Source organism: Eptesicus fuscus, chromosome 22, assembly GCF_027574615.1.
Source record: "Eptesicus fuscus isolate TK198812 chromosome 22, DD_ASM_mEF_20220401, whole genome shotgun sequence".
NCBI lineage: Eukaryota > Metazoa > Chordata > Mammalia > Chiroptera > Vespertilionidae > Eptesicus > Eptesicus fuscus.
The window spans coordinates 11,615,227-11,640,761 of record NC_072494.1 but is presented as its reverse complement, the minus strand read 5'-3'; the positions used below and the strand labels follow the sequence as shown (position 1 = coordinate 11,640,761).

The window sequence follows — 25,535 nt, the reverse complement described above, 5'->3', positions numbered from 1 at the left end:
ATTACAGGCTGATTTGGGGCTTGAGCCCTTGGGTCACTTTCAAGGAGTAACAACAGCAGGAGGCACACAAGCCGACCTCACCTGTGCAGGGTTTTGCTCCTCGAAGTCGTCACACGTCGTCTGGTTTCTCTCATCTGAGAGTCCTTCCATGGTGCCTGTAGTTCTGTGGACAAAAGGTGTTGCAAGGGGGTAAAGAAACACACAGAGAGACAAACAAATAGACATTGGTCTGATAGATCCACCTTTAATGTTGTCTTTGTCCAGTATTCACAATAGGGTTCATTTGAAAGGAAAAATAAAACAGCCTCGGAAGAAATATGCCCCAAGAGGCTCCTCTAGGACTAGTGATACCCCATCCCAAGCAAGGATCCAAAAAAGGGTCTTTTACTTTGGATTCTGGGATGCAGTGTTCTGTGGATTTATATCTGTTAATACAAGGACCTTTTTACTGCCCTCTCTTAAGAAGCATGAGTAAAAATTATTTGCCCAACATACTAGTCTTTTGAGTATAAATGACGATCATTATACCCATTGGCAAAAAATGATAAGCAATTTCTATTACAAAATCAATCTTGCTAACAGACCCTGGCAAGTCAGGATTACCCTTTCCATTTTCAGGTGTGGGAAATGGGAGGGCAGGTTTCAGAGTGACTTGTTATTACTTAGAGAGACGAGGTAGAAGGCGATGGGAGGTTTCCATTCACACTGCTCCGGCCTCCCCACTGTTGTAGTCTGGCAAGGTATACTGGAAGCGCCTCTGCAAGAAGTACAGGAGACAGAACGTGGGACCTGCGTCGGGACTATGAGGAGCAAATGTGACCCGGCACTGGTTGAGTTACTGATAGAAACAGTCTCAGTAGTTCAGGTCTTATATTTCCAGGACCCCCTTCAAAAGGTTGGAGGCTCAGGTAAGGAGCAAAGGTTTTCATCTTGGATTTGCCTCTCACTTCCCGAGAGATTCTGTCCAAGCTAACTGTCCTCTGAGCCTCCCTTTCCGCCATGTAAAATGGCAATTCCTCTCATATATTTCACAGGGGGTTGGAAGTACCTATTAGGAACATCATCTAGGGCCTGGGTTCTTGAACAATAAATATATCAAGTTGAAATAATGCAGCCTTTTTAAAAGATTATATGCATCTCTGAATTAAAAACAAAAACACACACACACAAAAAAAAACAACTTGCCAAAACAATCAGTATAATCTCTTGGGAAACAAGTTAAGCAGCTTAAATGCTTTAAAGCAGGCACCATCTCAGTGACAAATGAACTATATTAATCAACTCATTTTTATGAGATCTGAATACAAGTTGGTCCCAATGGCATCCCAAGGATTATACTAATAAGTCTGAGACCTCTTCCTATTACTGTAAAAGGGTTGGGACAGATAAGGTGACCGCCTATGAGAGTGCCCACTTGAGAAAGACACAGGTGATACCCCCTTTTGCCAAATTACCAGTCACCTCAGTCACATGTGTGTATGTAAACCAGGCTGGGGAGTGTGTGCCTCAAATACTGAGGATTCAGAAAGCTCTGCCTTCTTTGCTTTTTTCTTTCCTGGCCACAGCATTTTGCTGATGGGATTTAGAATACTGCTCTATCTGCAGGCCACATAACATTCTTCATCAGATGAAGCCACTATCAAGTTTACCGAATTAAATATCCCCAAACTACAATTTCCTGCTTGTCCAGGAGGAAGGCTGCCTTTCTCGGAGCGCACAGCCCACAAACCAGAAGAGCCTTTCTGTGATCGGCTGAAACTTCCTACAGAAACCCCACCAGCTTCTTCACCTCCTGGCACACAGGATATGCTAATTCCTTGGCTCTGGCTGACCCCGCTTGTAAAACCTTCTCTAAGTGGTCCTTGTCCATCTTCAGTTTTTCAATTTCACTCTTAATTGGAGCGAATTTCTCAATCACAGCATCTGCCACCAGCAGCTTGTAGCGGGCGGTGTCGAGGCCGGCGCTCTGGCGCACCACGTCCTCCACGGGGAGCCCTGTCACCGCGGAGTGGATGGCCACCAGGTTGGAGACACCCTCACGGCGGGCCGGGTCGTAGGTGACCTCCGAGGTGAAGTCCGTCACCGCCTTGCGGAACTTCTGCACTATCTCCTCTGGGCTGTCTGTTATTCTGACGGTGGCCAGTCTGTCCGGGTCTGATTTCGACATTTTGGCAGAAGGATCACGGAGAGATTTTACCTTCTTCATCGATGCTTAGGTAAAAACACAACACACACATCCCAAACAAAACAAAACGAACAAAACAATGACAACAGTAAGAAAAAATCATCATGAATGTCAGTGTCAATCTTGATCTTTAAAAATCCAAGAACCCCAAGTAACTATTATTTTTATCTGATTATATAAATATTAAATTCTCACTGTGCAAAATTCAAGAATTTCATAAGTATGAAAGTAAACATCAAACAAATCTGTAACATTTTGTTGATCATATCTTTACACATTTTGGATGCACATGTTCACATAAAAATGTACAATAGTATTATACAAACAAAATTGTATCAATCACACTGTTTTTGCTGTGCACACCGTTAAAAAATTGTCTATTTCTTGCCTCTCCCTCTCTCTTCCTCCCTGTGCTTCTCTACTGGCTAATCACCCCCTACCCATAACCACTGCCCTTCCTGTCCCCAAACCAACTTTAACCATCTGTGTCAATCCTTCCAATTCTTTACCCATGATTATAAAAGTATATACGAACACACACACACACACACACACACACACACACACACACACACACACGAGAAGCTTGTTTATTACTCTGATAGAATCAAGATGTTAAGCTGTGCTTCACAGACCAGTGTTAGTAATAAGTGCCTGTTTTATGGCTATTACAGAAGCATATAAAGTTGAAATTGGTAAAATAACAATAGGCCAAAACATTAAAATGTTATTACTCAAAGAAGGTTGATTTGGGTGTGTGGGGTGCCCTGAATTTATCTGTGGGAATAACTTAGACACTTATACCCAACTTAGGTTTCTAGATGGATACTGGGTACATGGTATACTCCCTTAAAATGCTGTCAGTTTAACAAAGATGGACAGAGCTTAGGTTTCGTGATTTCTGCCCTGCCACAGCTTTGCACAGCTACAAGTATGCTGATAGAGGCGTACAGCTTCTTTCCTCAAGGAGATTCCGGACTAGCACAGCCCGGCACGTTGCAGCCGAGGCCTCAGATTCAGTAGGTGGACTGTACATTCCACCTCAGTTGTGCATTTAAGAAGGCAGAGTGTGAGGATGATCAACACCCTCTTGTTTTATCTACATTATGACCCAGCAGTTCTCAATCTCATAACTTCTGTTTTGTTGTGAATAGGGAAGCTGGTTTTGGAATCAGAACTCAATATAGGGCCCAGGTTTGCCACTGATTAGATACAGGACTTGAACACAAAGTTAGCCCTGCCAGGCCCTAGTTTCCTCATCCATAACATAGGGAAAGCTACCTGTTCTACCAAATGAGGGTGTGTGTGTGTGATAAATTATATAATACTTTATACATAAAAATTATTATTTTTAGTTTTAGTCTCCCTGCTTTTCAAGCTTTTTTGGTTATTTCATTCAATTATCCAATGAGGTCTACTAGTCCTACATGACAGAAAAAGATGGGGATTCTAGTTATAAATCCTGAAGCCTGTCCACAAAGAAGCCAAGTTTAGTTCCAAGCAAGTTCTAAGCTTTGGTCCATTATTCAGACTTCTCTTTGACACATACCCTGATTACTAGACTTACCGGGGTGACCACTTTGTAAGTTATATAAATGTCTAATCACTATGTTGTATAACCTGGAATATAATATAATATTGTATGTCAATTGTAATTGAAAAATAAAAATTTTTAAATACAAAAGGATTATAAACAGCCCCAACTTATCAATCACATGTTTGCTACTTACTTAGAATGGACTTGGGCACCGGGAAGAACTCCCCGTACTTCTTGTTAAACCCTCGTGCTAGATCCTGAACCAGCTCCATGTGCTGGACTTGATCCTCCCCGACAGGAACGTGTGTGGACCTTTAATGGAAGACAGACAGAAGAACTCTGCAGGGTGCCTGCTTACACGGAAATGATACTGCAAGCAGCTGCATTTCCTGTGCCTGTTTCACTGTGGTCAACAACCGCTCACCAACTACAGAGGGGATGCCGGGACCCGCGTCTGTCTCTGTGCACCAGACAAATGCCAAAGAGGCGTCAGGCTACTCGAGTTCTCTCTTGTCCACAGCGGAAGAACACAGCCGTCAACCACACCAGTGGGACAGGATCTCGCTGGGAGGGAGGTATGGGATCTTAAATAGCACAGGCTCTAAGCATAATTGTATTTTAAATCCCCTCCGGTCCCTCACCCAGTCAGCACACATTATCCTGGCCTGGACCAGATGCTTCTTACTTCAGAGCTTGTGCTCACACTTGAAAGACACACTCCACCCCACGCCTCAAATCAAACATGGCAGACGGCTCTGCAGGCGAGAGTCTTCCTCCTGCCACACAGGGAGTGACTCAGATCTTTTAGGAATATATGCTCTTCTGTTTTCCAGTACATTGCAACAATCACGGGACAATTAATATGCTGCAGGGAACTTAAAATAAATGAATAAGATCAAAATCTATCAGTACAATGTAGATGGATCTCAAAAACAACGTTGAATGGAAAAAGCAAGTTGCAGAAGATGTAGAGAGCAATGACATTTATGTAAATCTTAAAAGCACATATGAAAATTCTATGCACCAATACATATATAAGTTAAAAAACATATTTGGCCCAGCCGGCGTGGCTCAGTGGTTGAGCATCGACCTAGGAACCAGGAGGTCATGGTTCGATTCCTGGTCAGGGCACATGCCTCAGTTGCGGGCTCAATCCCCAGTGTGGGGCAGTGCAGGAGGCAGCTGATCAATGATTCTCTCTCATCATTGATGTTTCTATCTCTCTCTCCCTCTCCCTTCCTCTCTGAACCCAATACAAATGTTTTAAAAAACATATTGGAAGCCCCTCCACAAATTCATGATCGTAGCTGCCTCCAACGAAGGAGGGAAAGAAGGGGCTTGAGGAAAGGAGACCTGGATCTTATCTGTAAGATTTTATTTTATTAAAAAAATAAAGAGGTGAAACACAAATTATCAGAATACGGGGACCATATTTGTAATGATTTTAATCCCATAAGTACTAGTAAAGTGTTAGATCATGGTGAGTTATGTCAAACAAGGGAAGAAGGAACCAGTATAGGGAAGTCTTTCTGGGGAAAGCTTACTGAAGTATTACCAGGGGAGACGATGGGTGATTTGAAGACTTTAATGCTGGCTGGGAGTTTACATTTGATAATACAGTGAATAAAGTGCTGTAGTTTCTTAATCAAGGAAGTTTGATATGCCCCCTATGAAAGCAGCCTTAAGTGAACTTGAATATTTAAATAATTATACATTTGAGAGGGAAAATAACAGCTTTCAAAAGAGCCACGGCAAAGGAAAACTGGTAGAAAGCTATGGTGCCTTGTTATAGAAAGGAGAACCTCCTAGCCCAGGGTTAGTGAGTGATTCTCAAAGAACTGGCAGAGACCTTTGACTTTCCTTGCGAGTTACTGTCCATAGGCTTCTGGTCCATTTAACGTAGTTGCCTAGAGCATGAGAACGTGAAGGAGGTTTTGACTAGCATAAAGACCAGCTACTTTAAGATAGTAAAATACTTGAGAACATTTTGAAAAAGTTTGAAATATCCCTCATAATTCTAATTGTATTTATTTTTGCAAATTACTTTCCAGTCCCTGTAGTTGTCTATATGTATTTTTACATAAAGCAGACATAGTATGCATTCCACCTTTCATGTTAACATATGGCATTTCCCATGTTTCTATGTGGTCTTCATTCAGAGAATTTTAATAGATGCATAGATTGTTCCTGTATTATAGTTACAGAACCATAAGGGACTTACATTATTTTGTGGCAGATTTTTTTTTAAAGATTCATATAGGAAGAAATTTTTATTGGAGTGGGGGAAAGTTATCTTTTATAATAACTGAAAGTCATCTGGAGACAAATCTGGTGAATGAATGTTCTATACTTTCTGGTCAGAAACAAGGTGTGACTGTCAATTCATGAAACTAATATCTGTTTGATAAAATAATTCTGAATATATTTCCAAAAGAAGAGCTGATATATGTTTTGAGTATTAGAATAAGCAATAGGTTTCAAAGCAACTCTCTGACACTTCTTTTGCATGGAAGTCAAATAAAATTCATTTTATGTATTTAAAAAAATTCCTGAACATTGACATATATAGTTCCTCATATACTCATGCAGTTGTAGTGTGTGTGTGTGTGTGTGTGTGTGTGTGTGTGTAGTGTGTTTGTGTAAGCGCGCGTGAGCACATGCCAGATGCAGTAAAGCACTCATGTAAGATAACGGGCTTGGTGACTAGGCTAGCACCAAATCCTGACTCTGCCACTCTTGTCTTATGTAACTGGGTAAATCACAGAATTTCTGTCATAGGCAACTTTCTCATTGTAAATTGGGTGTAGTAACAGTGATTTACCCCACACTATTGTTGTGGAGATTAAACGAGAATGCATGTAAAGTGCTTAGCACTGTGCCTGCAACTTGGCAAGCTTTCAAAGCAAGGTAGCTAGGTAGAGAATAGGATTCTCAAATGGTATATATGTGTTCTATTTCAGAAAGGTGCTTAAGACACACTTCCTAAAGAACTAGAGGTTCAATCCTTACCTGACTCTGATTCCAACTTCTCTCCAGACATAGGGACAGTTTGTGAAAGGAAAAAAATCCCAGGTCATCATGCATATTTAGCAAAGTGGATAATCAAGACCTCATAGGATATCTACTTATATATAAAGTTTCACAGAAGAGTAAAAATAAAATATAATCAACACAGATCAATGAATTCCCTTATTTTTCTCCTTTTGTCCCTAAATATTGACATTTCTAAAAACACAGTCTTTGCCCTCTGCTTTCCTCTCATCATTGGAGAGCATAACAACTGTCACGTGAGGATCCGCATGTCCCTTCTCTTCTGATTTCTAGGGCTCTGTTGCTAGCTCTGCCAGCTCCCTGCAGGCTCAGGGCTGCATCTCTGCCTTCCTACTAGACACTGGCATTAAATATCCCACATTCACTCCCAAACTCAACAGTGAAGAATCCACGCTCCCGGTTTGAAATGATACACATCACTGTGGTAGAAAATAACCTGTCTGAATGTTTTACCCAGAACACCCATGAAGATAGAGGAACTCTAAATAACTAGAAACTAGCATTAAGAGTTAAAACTAAGGACAGAATTTGAGAAGACTTCTCATTAACGGTGAAGATCAACAGAACTGAACTAGAAAGAGCCATTGGTTGAGCTTCTTGTCATATGTAGTTGGAGCAAATGCCCCCCTTGCTGGAAACCTGCCCCAGCCGGAGATGAGGGCAGACATCCATCCACGGCAGCTAGATTGCTATTGGCCCTTTGTTCGTCATCAGCCTGACTCTCTCCTTCTACATTCAGCCGTGAAGACAGCTCTCAGAAAACACCAACGGCACAAGCAGTGGAGGCAGCAGGCACTGGTCACAGTCACTGCCTCCTCCTGAGAATGAGCAGGTGAGCTCCATGGCAGCAGGGACGTGCTGGTCTTACCCACTCCCGTACGCCAGGACACTGAGCGTTTCCCGGCTAGGGGTGGGCAGTGCTCAGGGAACATTTGTGGACTGAATAAAATAAAAAGTAAAGTGCTGAGGGCAGGCAGCAGGAGAAAACCCTATCTCAGACCAGCAGGCCTAACCTAGTTGAGCAACACCAGCCACTGGACCAAAGTGCAGCACACTGCTCTGCCTTCCTGAGGAATTAGGAGCACAGAGTTCAAATAGCGTCCAAGTGGCCGGAGGACTCACGGGCCTTCCGCAGGTTGTGTCTATTGGCTGACACTATTTGAATCTAGTTTCCTTGTTCCAGTATGGATTTTAAAAACCCAGCACACATCTCTTCTCGGCCTTTTGGCTAAGATCAAGTGCAAAAACCCAGCACATAAAAATCAAACAAATAAGCCAGTAGAAGACCCCGATCCAGAGCCTATGAAAAATAATGTGGAACAAGGGAAAGGCAATTCTACCCTGGAGACTCTGAGGAAGATCAGACATTTGAAAATGAACTTTTACAAGAAACAGGTAGTTTTGTTTTTTTTAAAGAAAACTGCTTGGTAACCTCAATAGGACTCCAAAAGACATGGTTGTTTTAGGACAAGAGCAAGAAGTCACAAAAGGAGGATAACATCGGTGAGAGAAAACAATAAAATGGAGAGAAAGTGTAATGATGAAATAAAGAAAAGCCAACATGTAATCACAGAACCAGGAGCAGGGAGGAGCAGAGTCTAAGGACAGGTCGTTATCGGTGGCCTGGGTGAGGAACGCGAAGCTCCTCAAGAACTCAGAGCCGGAGGAAAAGGAGAAACGGGACCAGCAAGTGATGGGTTGGAGGACCCTCCTCTGGTCTATGATTAGGGTCCTCCAGAGGAAGGCACCAGGACCATCTGAACTGAAGCCATAACCTTAAAACTGGAGGGAACTTCACTCGATGAGAAACAAGGAAGCAAGCAAAACTGAGTATGCATATTGAATGGGCTCAACAAGTTTCAGGAAAAACACCAGAGACTCACACTGCAACACAACCCAGAAAAAAAACCACACTGAATTATAAAGTTAAATAAGTTTTTAAAAAAATCCTCTATTCCACAGCCAGAAAAATAAAAATAAAAATGAGAAAAATCAGGTTAATAATACAACAATGAAACAATGTTTATAGGGTTGAGAGTAGAAGGTATTAAAAACCTAGCCAAGCTGCCTTTTATTGTGAACTATAATAATTATTATGATGATAATAAAGTAGCTAGTGGCTAGGAAACACCCCCTATATGCTGTACACTTTGCCAAGCACTTTTAATGTATTATTATTATTGTCCTCAATCCCATTTTACAGAGGAAGCAAGCTAAACAGAGAGAAATTCTCAGGCATGTCAAGGACTGGAAACAATTCTGAGTCAAACCTAAGGACTCCAGATCTCAGAAGCGGAAATGCTGGGGTATAAAGACAGGCTGTAAACATTAAAACACAGAATCTAAATTTTGGTCACAATTTGAGGCAGAAAATGCAATCTAAAATCAATACATTTATAACAACCTTTGTTGAAAATCCCAGGTTAGTTAATGGAATCAAAAGGAAGTGTGAGTGTAAACTGAGGATCTCAATGCGATTAATAACCCATCTGACCACATGATATCATTTTGTACTTGGAACGATTAAAACAAGGCCCCAAATATAATTCCTGGAAAGAGAGAAACTGATATACAAATGGGCAATGGACAGACAATACATGACCAGAAAACCATAACCCAAAACCTTTGGAGCAACCAGACCAGGAAGCCAAATCACCACCTCTGCAGCCACTGGCCTGGAATGGTCGAGACTTGGGCAATGACTGCCAACTTCCCAATTCTTTGTCTTCGCTTTGTCCAACTCAGGACCCACCAGAGAAAGTCAAAATGCTCCCCGAATGAATCCCATCATATGCCCCGCTTCTCCTTAGCCAGCCTTCAGCTTCCCCATGGCAACAGCCTCAAAACAGAAAGCATACCTGAAACCTTCCTTTCCTATAAAGTTTTCCACTGCCCTCCTGCTTCGAGCCTCTGAGAATCACAAGCGAGGGCGGCTGACTCCTCGCTGCGGCCAGCTCTGAATAAATAGTGTCTGTGTGTTCTCATTTGGGTGGTCTTTGTTTAGTTCAAAGACAACCGCTACTAGAATGGGAAACAGAAAGCACACCTTCCAGTCACTGGAAGAGATAAAAGCAGAGCAAACACAATCTAGATAGCAAAAGATAGAAGACAAAGAATCACACACAGGGAAGAAATAAAAATAACACAAACATCAGAAAACATTTCAATGACGTGGGAAAATATAAGACAAAAAAGCCAGGATGCCCATTTTTTTTTTGGAAATACACGTATTGGCGTGAAGAAGGAGCCACAGTGGTTGGAGTGGGGACTCGTGTTAGGCAGCCTGCGGTCAGATTCCTGCGCTCCAGCCGGGTGTTCCTGGGCAACTTATTTAACCTCCTTCAGCCTGGTTTTTTTTTTTTTTTTTCATTTTAAAAACTGACTAGTAATAGTTCCTGCACAAGGAGTGCTTTGAGGAGTAAAATAATGTGCGCAAAGCTCGCAGTCTGGTGCCTGGCACATAGTATGCAAACAAGAAATGTTAGCTTAAGAAACTGATTGGAAGGAAATGCACCAATATGGTAATAAAAACAAACAGCAGCAGTGATTTTTAATTTTTCCTAATGAATATAGAAAGAATGTTTTAACGATATTAGAATATTAAATTAACCCGTGGGAGGCTTGACTCTCCCACCACGAGACCCTAAAAATAAAATGAGCTTTTAAAAGTAAGTTATAAAGTAAGCTTTTTGAGAGTTTGTCTGTCTTGCTTTTCAATATATTTCCAATAGAGTTGCCTGGTATGCATGAGGAGCTTAGTAAATTCTCATTCAAAAAATGAATGATCTAAAGAGGAAGCCACTATAACCTATACAGTCACTATAGTTCCTATCAAAATAAAATGTATAATGCAGTCAGTCAGTTTGTGATCACTAGAGAGGATAAAACCAGGACCTCAGAAGTCAGACTTTCTGAATTTAAATCACAGCTCCACCAGCTACTAGGCACGTCATAGCCAACCTTCTTACCTTTTCTAAACCTGTTTCCTCTGTAAAATAGAGATCATAATAGTGCCTACCTTATACAGTTGTTTCACTAAATGCGATAACCAAGCATAGTACTTGATAGTAAGAGCTCAATAAACACTAGCTATTGATATAACAAATATTCATATCTGACAACGATGCAGGATAAAATAGTGAAAGAAATCCCGAGACTATTAGATACCTTGGTATGAGGTACATGGTGACTTTCTGCAAACCATGATCACTTTCCTTGTTCATAGCTGCCTCCCTCCATAAACCTAAATATCAACATGTAATCCCAGAGACGGGCACAAACCTGGGCAGCCATCCTGACAGGTATGGGTGCAAAACATATTTGAAACTGACCGTTCACTGATTAGGTAATTCCAAAGTATAAATGGCATGCTATAGGGATTCTGAGAATTCCTTTAATTCCAGGAAAACAGGGACAGAACAATGAATGGGAAAGGCAAAATGCAGGGACCATGGCAATGGATCAGGAAGTAGTTTCTCTTCTTCTAAGGTCCGTCGATGAATTCAGGAAATTCTACAAAAGGATGGTGCGGGCTTCGTCCCTTGCTCTTGTCCACACAGCCTGGAGCAAAAAGTCACTGGCCCAGTGCGTGGTAAAAACAAAAATGCTCCAGTGCCCACCACCCTGCACACGCTCCTCTCCGAGGAGTGCACCCCCCTCCCCCGCCCCCGCTCCCACATTTCTCTTCTTTGACTGGACGTCGCTACTCCTGTCTTTGTAATTACAGTGAGGCTGACAAGCAGAGGTCACCTTGCCTCTCCCAAACCAAATTAGCCAACAGGGCAGGTTAAGAAGCAATTACGGTAGCCCATAGGAAATCACAATGGACTGCAACTAACACAGAAAAAACAATTACCATAATCAATACACTTTAAGCACATCGAAATGAATATTTCCACATGTCAAAATGGTTCCAGATTCACAAAGCAACCAAACTAAACAGAAAACACATTTAGTTTTCATAATGACTCTGCGTGCGTCTTTGCCTCATGCCGGACCCTCGCCTCTTTTCTTGCCATTCTGTGAGATTTTGCTTTAAAAAAAAAAAAAAAAAAGATTTTAAAAATTTTAATTTTTTTCACCTGGTCCTATGGCTGCACTTGGCTTCTTCATCTGATTTCGGTTTGTTTGTTTCTGGTCTTTCCTCCCCCTGCTCCTGCTGCTCCTTTCACCTCCTGTAATTTATCTTGGCCCTTCCTTCTCCTCCACTGAGTTTACACTCTACATTAATTCGGCCTGTCTTTGATTCTGCACACTTATGGGGCTTATTCTCTTCACATTTGCAACTTCTCTCCTCATAGTCTTCCTTTCACTTCAAATAATTTAGTGCTGCTCTTTTTAAAATTTATACCCTCCTTAACGATATCCATATTAATGCCTTCTCTTTTTCTCCACATCCTTTTTTTTTTTCTTACCCCGAGTGTGCTTTCTTAGACACAACATAAAACAAAAGTCTTTCATAATTTTGATTGTTATAACTTCTGTCACATAATAATGCGTCTGATCTTCTCTGGTGACTAAACCATTTTTCTTCTGCTGAGTTTCTCGTTGCCTTTACGTGTACTCGGGATCCACCCCAACCCTTTGGCAGAATTAGTGTCTAGATGAATAATCGTGGCCTACATATATCTGCTCGCAGAGATTTGTTCTCTTGGTGTGGTTTTTTTCCCTACTTCTTTGGCTGTTTGTGAGTTTTCCATGCTGTTGCCTTTAACCAGCCCAGCTGGGACAGGAGTTCGGGGCTGTTTTTTCTTTCATAAAAGATTAATTCGCCATCACTGGTCGTGTTGGATGTGCGGTGATGACTCTCTAATGTAGCAATTCCTCATGGAAGACCTACGATGTGCAAGGCCTGGTGCTGGGTACTGGCAGATAGACAAGGTTTTACCGTCCAGGGAGTTAAGGCTTCCAGGAGGCGAGAGAACATGGGATGAAGCTGTACCTCCTTCTGGCGGGGCCCCCTGCAGTTTTCCTACCTCAGTGAATGGCAACACCATCGATCTGGGAGCACAGTCCGAAACCTGGGGTCAGCTTTGATACCTCCTCCTCATTCACATTCAATCATTAGGAGGTCTTATCCATTGCACCCCCGTAACATCTTGGAAGTTTGTCTACTCTCTTTGTCTTCACTGTTGCCATCATGGTCCAAACAGACTAGTAAAAGAGCCTCTTAATGGACGCCGCCCTCCCCGCCCAGCTGCTTTTGTCCCCCAATTTATTCTCTGCATTTTAATCAGTCCTCTTTTAAAAGTGCACATGGAGCTATTTCATTGTCCTTAAAATGCACCAACAGCCTCCCATTGCTTTTAGGAGGGTGACTGGAGTGTCTGTTGACATCTCAGGGCCCGTCTCTCCCTTCTATCCTATTTCTCGATTTTCAGGGGCCGGCAGCATGAAAGCTACATTTCCCAGGGTGCCTTCCAGGGGACTCTGGGTCAGTGTTGGCACTTGCCTGAGAGCTGGGAGGTGGAAGAGAAAGAGGAGAAATGATTGCTTTGGCAGTTGTGGGTGGGTATGCAGACATCAGCCGACAGCTGACATGAGGTTTGGCCAGCATTCTCCAGGGCCTCAAAAAAATGTGGGACAGACTGGCCTCACAGACAAAGGATATAATTCAAGAACTGGACGTCTCCAATGCAGTTTGAGGAACTGACTATCTCAGCGGTCCTCAATGGCAGTAGTCAGATCCTCGGAGTTACGATGACTCAGCTCTTCCCTGGAATTACCAAGCAGGACATTTCCAACCAATCGTCTCCCTCTCTGTACTCTGTTTTGGGTTCTGCTTACTCACCGTTCCAGGAGGCCTGTTTCCTCATTGTCCCATCACCTCAGCTTTTGCTTTCACTATCTTCTTACGCTAACCCCATATTGCCCTGTTCAAATTCTGGAGGACGAGCAAGTCATTAACCAGGTAATCACTCTCGTCTCTATTTGAGTAGGCTATCTGTTCTTTATCTGTGAAACGGGGAGAATCCCGCTTAGCTGTGTTACAGAGCGGTTGTTGTGGAGAGAATCTGAATAGGTAATGTGTGTGCAGCAGCTAGTATGGTGCCAGGCAAATAATGCTCACCACACGTTAATTCCTTCCTCCCCTTTCTCTCATGCCCAAGTGCAGTGCCTTTTTCTGGATTCATGGCATTACAGGTACTAACCAATATTTGCTGTATATTCATAAAAATTATGTGTGTGTATGTGGAGAGAGAGAGAGAGAGAGAGAGAGAGAGAGAGAAAGAAATATTTACTTAAATATATATAGCCAGCTATTTGAAATTACTCAGAAAAATAATGCAGATGCAAAATAAAAATTATGAACACTTGCTATTTTTGAGTATTTTGCCTCTCTTCAAATATCTGCTACTTTATTATACTTAAGTTGGTCATGCTTAAGATGGTCTCCACTCTCCATTTCTAGATTCCTTTCTGCCAACACAATTACATCAGCCTGCCACACATTCACCCGAAAGGCTCCTCTTCCATTCCCTTCGCAGACCAGGGACCAGGCACCACGCATTCTAATGCTGATTTTGACAAAAGCAAACACTAACTCTATGCTTGCCCTGCATGAGGATTTTAGGAAGAGGGCACGTATAGAAGATTTGCTGGTAGGAGACAATACAAATGTTTTATCTATCTACCTTTGTTTTTGGTATCTGTCTACATTTATAATTTAAATATTCACACACATTCTGGCTATGACTTTTTCAAAATCCAGCAATATCTGAACGAAAACTAAACAAAATCCAACCAAAAATAGTCCAAGTGCTTGAACTCTGTTACAGAGAAAACAATGGTACAGGCTAAAAATCAGACCTGGGTTTGAGTCCTGCCTCTGCTATTTATTACCAAGCAATTAAGAAGAAATTATATATTATATATTTTTTGACATGTAAATATCTATATATATAAAAGGCTAAGCGACCGTCCGACTGTCTGACCGGCCAGTAGGTCTGATGCGCACTGACCACCAGGGGGCAGATGCTCAACACAGGAGCTGCTGAGCTGCAGTGACTTGGCAGCGGCAGTTCTCAGGTGACACACCTGGAACCAGAGAGGAGGGAGCCCGGTTTTGGGGCATGTCACCTGAGAACCACCCTCTCGCAATCCAGGAACCCTCAGGGGATGTCAGAGAGCCGGTTTTGGCCCGATCCCTGCAGGCCAGGCCGAGGGACCCCACCTGCCAGAGGGACCCCACTCACTCTGCAGACAACCTTCGAGCCACAGCGCCACCCCAGGTGTGGCCAGCCGGGGAGGGACTGCAGGAGGTTGGCCTGTCTCGCCCAGTCCTGCCCTGCTGGCCACCTTCTAATTAATTTCCTTTCAATGTGCATGAATCCGTGCATCGGGGCACTAGTAATACTTAAGTAATACATAAAATGATAATATGTAAATAGAAATATATAATATATGACATCTGTATTTACAATATATAAAAACTAGAGGCCCAGTGCATGAAATTCATGCACAGGTAGGGTCCCTAGGCCTGGCCAGCCATCAGGGCCGATTGGGGCCTTCCAGCTGCCAGCTGGGGCCTTCCTTCATTCTGCGCCACCCCCTGGTGGTCAGCACACGTCATGGCAAGCGATCGAACTCCTGGTCTCCCAGTCGAACTCCTGAGGGGACACTTTGCATATTAGCCTTTTATATATACAGATATTTATATATTAAAGTATTTATATATAAAAACATATACAGACTTGAGGATCTTAAGGAACTGTTTTTGCCAATTTCAGCCTTTTCAAATGTTGCTCTTGTACTCCTAAAATGTTTGCATTGACTATGTACTAGAGGATTCAATTCATACAGAATTTGTTTAATAACCTCTGAGCGATATCCCATTAACCCACTTTGTAGATGAGAAAAACTGTAGTGTTTTCTCATTCTGCCCAATGCATTTTGGGCAATTGATAAAAATAGATCCATCTTCACTTTAGCATACATGATCTTGGATTGTTCTGGTTGCTCACTGGTGATCCTGTCTCCTGACATGATTGCTGGAAGGAAGGTCAGCACTGGCTTTGGGAGACCAGAATCATGTGCTGAGCCTCCACTGTCCTCTGACTGGCTGCATGGCTTTTGGAAAATAGTTGAACCTTGAACCTCATTGGGCCACATGTAAAGCAAAGGAATTGAAGAAGGGGTCGTCTAAAGTTCTTTCCCATGCTGTGGGCCACGGTATCGCAAGGAGGGCAATCCTTCCTGGTAAACTTTACTCCTTTTCACAGCCTTGAGCTCAGAGGACTTTCCCATTACAGCTCTTGGACTATTAAGGAAATTCACCATGCTCATGTGCTCCCATATCCTGGTGCGAAGAAATCTCAGCCCATTGCTCTGGAAACAAGTAGCCCTTGAAAATTAAATTAGATATAGGGCTGTCATTGTCAAAAACATACCCATCATTGATCATAATGGAGCTCCCAGTCACTGCACTTCCTGGCCCATAGTTCATGTTAATCTTTTAGTAATCCTGTGCAGGGTGATCATTATTCCTATTTTACAGATAAGAAATGAAGGTTTTTTTACAAGTAGAAACAAGTAGCCCTTACAATTGAAATTATCGGATCTTCATTAGCCTCTCACTTGCTATTCCTGGAGAAAAGTATTCTAGACTTCCAAAAGTCATTTATAATAAATAATAAATGCTACCAGAAGCCCAGGACTCAAGTCAATACAACAAAGGCACCATATATATATACTGTATATACACACACACTAGAGGCCTAGTGCACAAAATTCGTGCATAGGTAGGGTTCCTAGGTCTGGCCAGAAATCAGGGCCAATCGGGGCCATTTGGCTGCCGGCTGGGGCCTTCCTTCATTCTGCGCTGCCCCCAGGTGGTCAGCATACATCATAGTGAGCGATCGAACTCCCAAACTCCTGAGGGGACACTTTTTATATCATATATATATATATATATATATATATATATACACACACACACACACATATATATTTTATATAGATGTATATATATATATATAAAATATATATTTTTAAAATCTATATATATATATATATATGTATATATATATATATATAATATATATTTTTTAAAATCAGAATTAAATAGCCTGCATGTAATACTGGACATTCCTTATCTGTAAAGCTAAGCAGCTGCTCTCTGGCTGTTTCCATCATAACTGCACAAGGGTGCTGGGGTCATGCCACAGGGCACACATACTGTCATCTCCAAGCTATTACCACACGTACAGGCAAAGGAGTCTAGTTCTCCTGGGGAAGATACTAAATTATGGAACATCCATCTGTAATTTAGTATCTGTTACCGGAGAATAGATGAAAACTGATTTACGTGTCTGAGCCTTTCTATGTCCCCTTTCCCTGTGAACCAAATATATCTGGAATAGGATAAAACACCCTCTTACGCATGCGTATGTGTAAGACCGGGGTGGACTCCGCTCCTTACTTGTACAGCAGGACGTCGGCTGCCTGGAGCACCGGGTACGTGAGCAGGCCCACAGTTCCATCGTGCTTCTGCTTGGCACTCTTTGCCTGTAGGTGTGAAAAGAGGAGAGAAAGAAATCTGACATGAGCCTAATTATACTGTAAATTAAGAAATCTTTAAAGCAAGCAAAGGGTAATCTAAAGGCGCCTGCAATGACATTACACCTCAGTTCCTTCTAGCAACTCTAGCCATCTTCTGGTGGCTTGTCTTCATGCCCCAGGCTTAGGCAGGAACTAGGTGAATCCACTCCAACACTGCTACTATTTCCCATCCATTTTATTAAAGCAAAGGCATAAGAGTTTTCAAGGTTCCAAATCAGATAATTCCCGATTTCACAGTTAAGGGCAGAAAATATCATGAAATTAAATGTCTATAAATTAACGTGAATTAACATCAAATGCCTGTTGTTTATCCGGGGAAACCTCCCCAAAAGTCTCACACTGTGCTGTTAACAAAACTGGACTGTTTCCTTAAAATTACATTTAAGCCTGACTGGTGTGGCTCAGTGGTTGAGTGTCAACCTATGAACCAGGACATAGTTAGATTCCCAGTCAGGTCACATGCCTGGGTTGCAGACCCTACCCGGTTTGGCTCAGTGGATAAAGTGTCAGCCTGTGGACTGAAGGGTACCAGGTTTGATTTGGGTCAAGGGCACATGCCTGGGTGGTGGGCTCAATCCCCAGTAGGGGGCATGCAGGAGGCAGCCAATCAATGATTCTCTCTCATAATTGATGTTTCTATCTCTTCCTTTCTCTCTAAAATCAATTTTAAAATATCTCATTTAAGGAAACAACTACAAAGAAAATCATGGCATTTTAAAAATAAAATGAAGAGAAATTTTAATCTCCCAATCCTAATTACCTGCATTGATCTTTAGGTGCTACAGCAGTGAGAGTAAAGTGATTCAAATGAACTGGACAAATTGCATAGACCAGAATATTTCCTTAATGGGGAAGCTGATGGAAACACCAGAGGTGACATCAGAAATATTTAATAACTGGTGAGCAATGGGTGCCAGCTATAAATTACTAGTGTGTACCCACTGAATATGAGCCCTAGTAATACCAGCTACCTCCTGCGGTTAAATAGTGCTGATGGGTAACTTGGTTCTCTGAGTAGGGCTACTTATTAGCAGGGAATACTGTGGTGCAGTTCACTGGTAATTGCATATCATTACATGTAAAATGATAAATAGGTATTTTGGTGTGTAGATAAATCTCATTTGATTAGTTAATAATAATCACCCCTCAGAGGTCCTATTATTTCTGAATAAATTGAACAACTAAATGCATGGACTAGCATGATCCCAAGGACCAAGCTCAACAAGGCCCACAACTCGGGCTTCCCCCACCAACGTGCAAACACACCCCTTGAGTCGGATTCTGAAAGGCAAAAGCTTCTCACTCATAATTCAGTTCTGGTTACTGTTCAACTTAACTGTTCTGGTTATTACCAGGAGTTTCTTACTTACAGCAACTAATGCTATATAGGCCACTCAAAGAAAATTTGAAAGTCTGAACTTCAGTGTATCTCCTTCTTACAAAGTCCATGATAAACGCCAGTTGGCAATGATCACTGGGTAAAGATAATGAAAGTTTAATTTGGAAAATGAGCAAATGGGAAAAGAACTCAGTTGTTTAAAATTGCCGCTGCATTAGATTTATAGTCTTTTAATATTAGAATACTGAATCTTGAAATTACAAAGAAAAGGGAGAGATGTGGAGAGCACTAATATTTATTGAGTGCCTATTATCAACCCCAGATGCCTTACATCTGTATTATCTCATTAATCCTCCAAATAGCCCTGACCTCAGCAGCCCTGAGCCCACCCTTCTAGCCTCTGGTCCCACCCCTCACTGTGCCAATCAAAACCAAGGTAGGAGCTCTTAGATCCGGCCACAGCACTGGAAACTTTCCTCTTGGTCTTTCACACTTTCTATTTATTTATTTATTTATTTATTTATTTATTTATTTATTTATTTATTTATTTATTTTAGTGAGGAAGGGAGAGGGAGAGAGAGAAACAGCAATGATGAGAATCACTGATTGGCTGCTTCCTGCACGCCCCCTACTGGAGACTGAGTCTGCAACCAGGACATGTGCCCTGACCAGGAATTGAACTGTGACCTCCTGGTTCGTAGGTCGACGCTCAACCACTGAGCCACGCTGGTGGGCTCTTTCACACTTTCTGATGACTTGTTTAATTGCCTTTTCTCGAACAAACTACAAGCCTCACGAAAGGGGCTGTGTCCACCTGCCTTGTTGACTGCTGTGGCTCTAGCACCTAGCATGGCAGGAGGCTTGCAGGAGCATCACAAATATTTGTTCACGAAGAGATGACCACGGAAGGCAGTAACATGCTCTAAGGCAGTGGTCGGCAAACTCATTAGTCAACAGAGCCAAATATCAACAGTACGATTGAAATTTCTTTTGAGAGCCAAATTTTTTAAACTTAAACTTCTTCTAACGCCACTTCTTCAAAACAGACTCGCCAAGGCCGTGGTATTTTGTGGAAGAGCCACACTCAAGGGGCCAAAGAGCCGCATGTGGCTCGCAAGCCGCAGTTTGCCGACCACGGCTCTAGGTGAAGGCTGGCACTTGAAATCCATGTTTTCCCCACAAATCAGGAATTGGCAGGCTCGTGGGAAGGCTTCTCCAGGATATCAACAGGGCATTCACTAGGGATGTGTTATCAGGAGGCCCTTAGACACTATTTTAAAGTCAGGATGTTTCCCATGAAATTAGTATTCAGTTCTTAAAAAGAGGATTTCAGCATTCCATTGAGTGCTAGAGGACTTATAATCAACCGGGAAAAGCCTGGCCTAAAACAAAAGCATTAACAATTTTGTTGGTCACTCTTGTCAGGTAATAATGCTGCAGCATTATCAATATCTTATCTAAGCACCGTCACTTTTGAGCTCTGTCTGCTTATCTCTGCAGCGGATACAGAGGCTGCTGAACCATCTTGTTGGAGAGCAGCTTGAAACTGGAATTAGCCTTGACAGAGTCAGGGGCTATCTGCCCTTGGGTTATCCAACTGCAAAAATAAATGGAAGTAAAGTACTATGAATTATCCAATTTACCTTTCTTAGTTGAACTTCTAAGAAAAAGTACAGCCTTAGTTTATCTGTGGGTTTGAACTGCTGCCTGGACTCGACCTGTTTAAATGTTAAATAAAATAGGCTGTCTCTTCCCCCCACAATGGAAACATTCTTGCCTCACTGCCAGGTAATTCCAGTGCCGACGGGATAACTTCAAGTCCGGTAATCCAGAAATTGTGATTAAGTACAATGTGGTAGCTTCAAGGTCATTACCAAGTCTATCCAAAGGGCCCTGTGATTCAGCCATATACAGATTAAATCAACTATGTTGGATATTTTGATCCAGTTTTTAAGTTGGAAGGAATCTTAGAGAACCCTTTTCATTTCCATTTAATACCCTGAGACACAGAGTTTAAACATAGCTTTTCTAGTCACTAGTGAGTAGCAGACGAGGTAGGCAGTAAACTTGGGATTCCCAGAGCCAACCACAGAAATAAGCAAGCCGGATGGGGTGGGGAGGGGGAGATATAGCCGTAATGGGGACCTTGAACTCCTTTCTGTTTGTTAATCAGATTACTGGCATTTACCTTCCACTGGTGTAAATATTGTAATCGGGGTAGTCTGACCATGCAGGTAAGGATCCAACTTAATTGTGTGTGTTCCGCCACCTAAAGAAATAACATAGAACATTAACAAAGGTGGTCAATATTTCCTTACATACATGACAAAACTAAACAGACGACAGATATCACCTTAAATGGCTGAAAATACCCCAAATCAAGGTAATTTGAAAAAAGGACAGGTGAAGGGGACTTGCACAGAATTTTAGGTGAAGGAGAAATCTTCAAAACCAAACAATATGATTGCTAGTATAGTGTTTAAATCCTCTTTACAACATCCCTAGCAAGACTGTTTTGAGAGGATTTCATTAAGTCCTGAGACATCTGTTCCATCTTTAAAAAGCCAAGGTTATTAAGAAACACACACACACACACGCACACACACAGGTTCAAATCCAGTCGAAATAAATTCTAAATATATGAAAGCACCCTGGCTATGGCTCCGTGGGTTGAGCGTCATCCCATGCACCAAAAGGTCACCAGTTCCATTCCCTATCAGGGCACATGCACAGGCTGTGGGCTCGATCCCCAGTAGGGGGCATGCAGGAGGCAGCTGATCAATGTTTCTTGCATCGATGTTCCTCTCTCTTTCCCTCTCCCTTCCTGTCTCTAAAATTAATAAAAACATGTTTTTTTTAAAAAATAAAATAAATATATGAAAGCAGCCATGATACCTTCCATGTAAATGGTAGAGAAAGGTACAGACTTACAGATTGATCCTTTAGACCTAAAATAAGTTGAAATTTAGGAATCACTTTATCATCCCAAACTATAATTTCTATTGTCCCTCCTCTTCCTTCTTTTTTTTTTCTTGTTGTAAAAGAAGAGGTCTAGCGCTGGTCGGGTGGCTCAGTTGGTAGGAGTGTTGTTCCATGCACATAAAGGCTGCAGGTTTGATCTCTGGTTGGGGTGTGTACAGGGGGCAGCCAATCAATGTTTCTCACATCAATGGTTTTCTCTCTCCCTTTCTCTCTCAAAATCAATGAAAGCATGTCCTCAGGTAAGGATTTTTTTTTTTTTTTTAAGAAGAGGTCTAGTCAATAAGAAAATATAACATTTTCCCAATTTGTTTTTGTTGCAACCAAGTTTAATCAAGTAACCAAACCTGGTTACAATTGGGATGATTCTTGGGCCCAGGCCAGGTTCTAACTGATGACCTGGAATGTAAGGCCCATGCATCTTGTTTCTGGACCCCGGGGATTCCGAGCCCTTCATCCATTGTGGCTTTATTTGTGTCCATATGATTTCCTTCAAAAGCAGAGACCGTTGCCAACTCTGAAAAGTGGCCCCAAATGTGTTCTTTGTGGGTTTTGCAAAAGGAACATGAAGGAATGGGGCTGAATCAGCACAGGCCTATTTTACTAGCAAGGAATCGCCATCTGGCGTAAGCTAGTTTCTCATTTTTCCCCTCAAGTCATGGGGAGGGAAGAGTTGTTTTTCACGTATTTGACAAGGAATCGCTTTTCAAGTTTTGCAAGTTGCTGGGCTGAATCTGTCATCTTTCTTCCAAGAGCCATTCAGGCTTCACTGAGGCAGCGACTTTGACAGCACTGTCCCTGCAAATTGCTAACTGCTGCCGCTGCCGTAAACAAACAGCTATCGGACAAACAGTGAGGCTGGATGGAAGCAAGAGGATTCTGGTTGCTTTTAATCATCAAGCAAAACACATTCCCATTAGAAGTAATACAACAAGAGCTGGGTTTTGGCATGAAGAAGTTGGAGAGGATTTCTGTTTCTTCTTTGCTGAATTGGGGAAAGAAATGACAACACAGAAAATAACAATGGGCGTGTGGACAGAGACAAGATGACCCCTCTCCTTCAATCCGGGCTCATGTGCTCAGCTTGAGCGATACGCAAAAAGCTAGCACCAGGTCTCCATGAAGTCAAGTATTTCCCTTGGAGTAGCTTTTTATGTGGACATAGGGAATGCGACTTTCATATTCTGCAGAGATCTTCCTGGTGTTTCCAAATAAGGGGGCAGAACAATAATCCAAATTATTCTTAGACATAAAAATGTAGGTAAAAAGTCAAAGAATTAATTTTCAAAATTTATTATTACTAATTAAATAAGAAGGGTCGTACTCTTCAGGACTTGGTTCTTTTAATTTACTCATATCCAAGACAACTGCTTGGAAAGGTTTAGATTTGTATCTGGAGAAAAGTGAAAATGGTATTTAAATATAGTCTGTTTTGAGTTATGTTGTGAAACCACAAAATAATAATATGATCTGTTTTAGCCACAGAAAAACAAAAGCCTGGACCCATGAGGTGGCCATCCACAAACAAGCCAGTACTGACTCAAGTTCTGACCCCCTAATCGTCACAGTAAAGACGCATGCGCTCGTCAGTTACAGCAGTTCTGCCTATCTCGTTTGCTGCTGTAGAACAAGAGCGTGACACAATGTAGGTGCTCAATAAATACTTGAATGTATGAGCAATATCAAAGGCTGCAGAAAGAATGGTGAGGATCAAAGAGAATCCATCAGAGTTAACAACAGACTTGGTAACAAAAGCAGTTGCAAGGCAGTGACTGGATGGAAGCTAAAATACAGAGAGGTCGGTTGAAGTGTGAGTAGGTGGCAGGATCGGAAGGCAGATGTACAAGGAGTGTGGCAGAGTGGTTAAGAGCTCTCTCTTTGGAGTGAGGCTGCCAGGATCATAAAGCAAGTCCTGCCACTTATTAGCTGGGGACCCTGTGTAAGTGACTTAACCGCTCTGTGCCTCAGTTTTGTCATTTAGAAAAGGAGGTTAATGATAATATCCACCTGACAGGTCTTAGAACAGTATCTAGCACACAGTAAGCATTCAATAAATGATCATTCTTATTATGGATACTTTATAGGAAGACTTTTGTTTTAACTTTTTATTTTGAGATGACTCACATATAGTTGTAAGAAGTAATACAGAGAGATCCAGTATACCCTTCACCCAGTTTCCCCAATGGCAACATCTTGCGTAATTATAGTACACTATCACCACCAGGAAAATGAATTTGACACAATCCATCCACCCTATTTAGATTTCACCAGTTTTACACGCACTCATTGTGTGGGTATATACAGTTCTATGCAATTTTACCACATGTCTTTCTTTTAAAAAATGTTTTTATTGATTTTATAGAGAGAGGAAAGGAGAGGAAGAGAGAGAAACATTGATGAGAGAGAATCATCGATCGGCTGCTTCCTGCACACCTCCTACTGGGGATCAAGCCCTTAACCCAGGCATGTGCCCTGACTGAGAATCAAATTGGTGACCTCTCAGTGCATAGGACAACGCTCAACCAACTGAGCCACGCTGGCCAGGCTGAAACATTTTTTAAAGGAAGGAGAGAGATGGCAATAACCAGTAGGGTTTAGAGAATAAAATTTTGTTTTATTTTTTAACTAAGGACAGACCTGCTTTTCAGAACATCTTCCACAGAAACAGGGGGGGAAATAAATATAAGATGAGGTTATATCTTGTGGGATAGAATCAGAGAGCAGAAAGTTAGAGGACTTCACATCTAATGGGCTCTATTATCTCTGAAAATAGAAGACAGGGTGATTAGAAACAAATGGGATAAGGAATATACTCAACGGAATTGCTGGGTTTGATAGGAAAGAACAAAAGACCTTTTGGAATAGAGTTATATAAGGCTTGATGTTTTGGGGATGTTTTTGTGAATTAAAAAGGGCAATCATTTGTAAAATACATTCTTTGGGAAACATTGGTATTCTTCAAGATAGACTAAAGTGTTCTGCCTAAATGATAGGTCTTTAAAATATTTTGCAGAAAAATTAATTCAGCTGCATCTTTAATTTTCTTTGGCCAATAAAGATTTTTTTTAAAAGGATCCAAAAAGTACTAATCACAAAGCAAAAATCTGGATAAATTAAATCACATTAAAATTGACAACTTTTCTTTATCCAACACCACCATTTAAAGAGGGAAAAAGGCAAGTTACAGAGTAGGAGGTGATATAAGCCTATATAGAACATATTGGTATACAGAATATGTAAAAAACTCCTACAAATTCATAAAAGAAAAGCAGAATACCCTATGAAAATTGGCCAAATGCATTACATGCAAATTAAAGTGGTATCACTGTGATAGCACTGCACACACATCAGAATGATTAGAGTGAAAAGGCTGAATAATACCAAATATGGCAAGATTATTAAGTAAGTAGAACTCTTATACACTGCTGTGGGATGTAAACTGGTAGTATATCAACTTTAAAAATTGTATCCACTAACACTCAACATTTATATAACATATGAGCAAGGCAGTCCATTTCTAGGTATATATCTAACAGGAACGTTCTCAAAAATAAAATGTGACAGCCCCAACTGTAAGCAATCCAAATGTCCACCTATGTAGAATGGATAACTTGTGGTATATTCATACAATGGAATGTTACAGCAATGAGAATGAACAATTGCATTCAACAACACAAGTTAATCTCAGAAACACAATGTTGAGTGAAAGAAGCCATACACCATACAGTATGTGATAAATAATTCAAATGATATTAATTTCAAAAATATGTTATCTTGGGAGAGGGATAGTTAGCGGCTAGAAAGGGGCAGGAAGAGCATTCTGGGTGTGAGTTGCATGGGTGTGTTCAGTTTGTGACAACAGGAAAGAGGCTAGTAAATCCAAC

The 25,535-nt window shown here is 41.6% G+C and overlaps 1 protein-coding gene across 1 annotated transcript in view; it reads right to left on the bottom strand.

Moving 5' to 3' along the window:
* Positions 1–216: 216 nt before the first annotated feature.
* Positions 217–25,535, bottom strand: part of WARS2 (tryptophanyl tRNA synthetase 2, mitochondrial) — a 65,460-nt gene continuing 40,141 nt past the window's right edge. Inside the window, exons 3-6 of the mRNA XM_008147243.3 lie at positions 20,861–20,941; positions 17,194–17,279; positions 3,916–4,034; positions 217–2,211 (exon numbers count right to left, since the gene is read on the bottom strand). Coding sequence (XP_008145465.2) covers positions 1,763–2,211; positions 3,916–4,034; positions 17,194–17,279; positions 20,861–20,941 — 735 coding nt within the window. The 3' untranslated portion in view covers positions 217–1,762. The remainder of the gene's footprint in view (positions 2,212–3,915; positions 4,035–17,193; positions 17,280–20,860; positions 20,942–25,535) is intronic.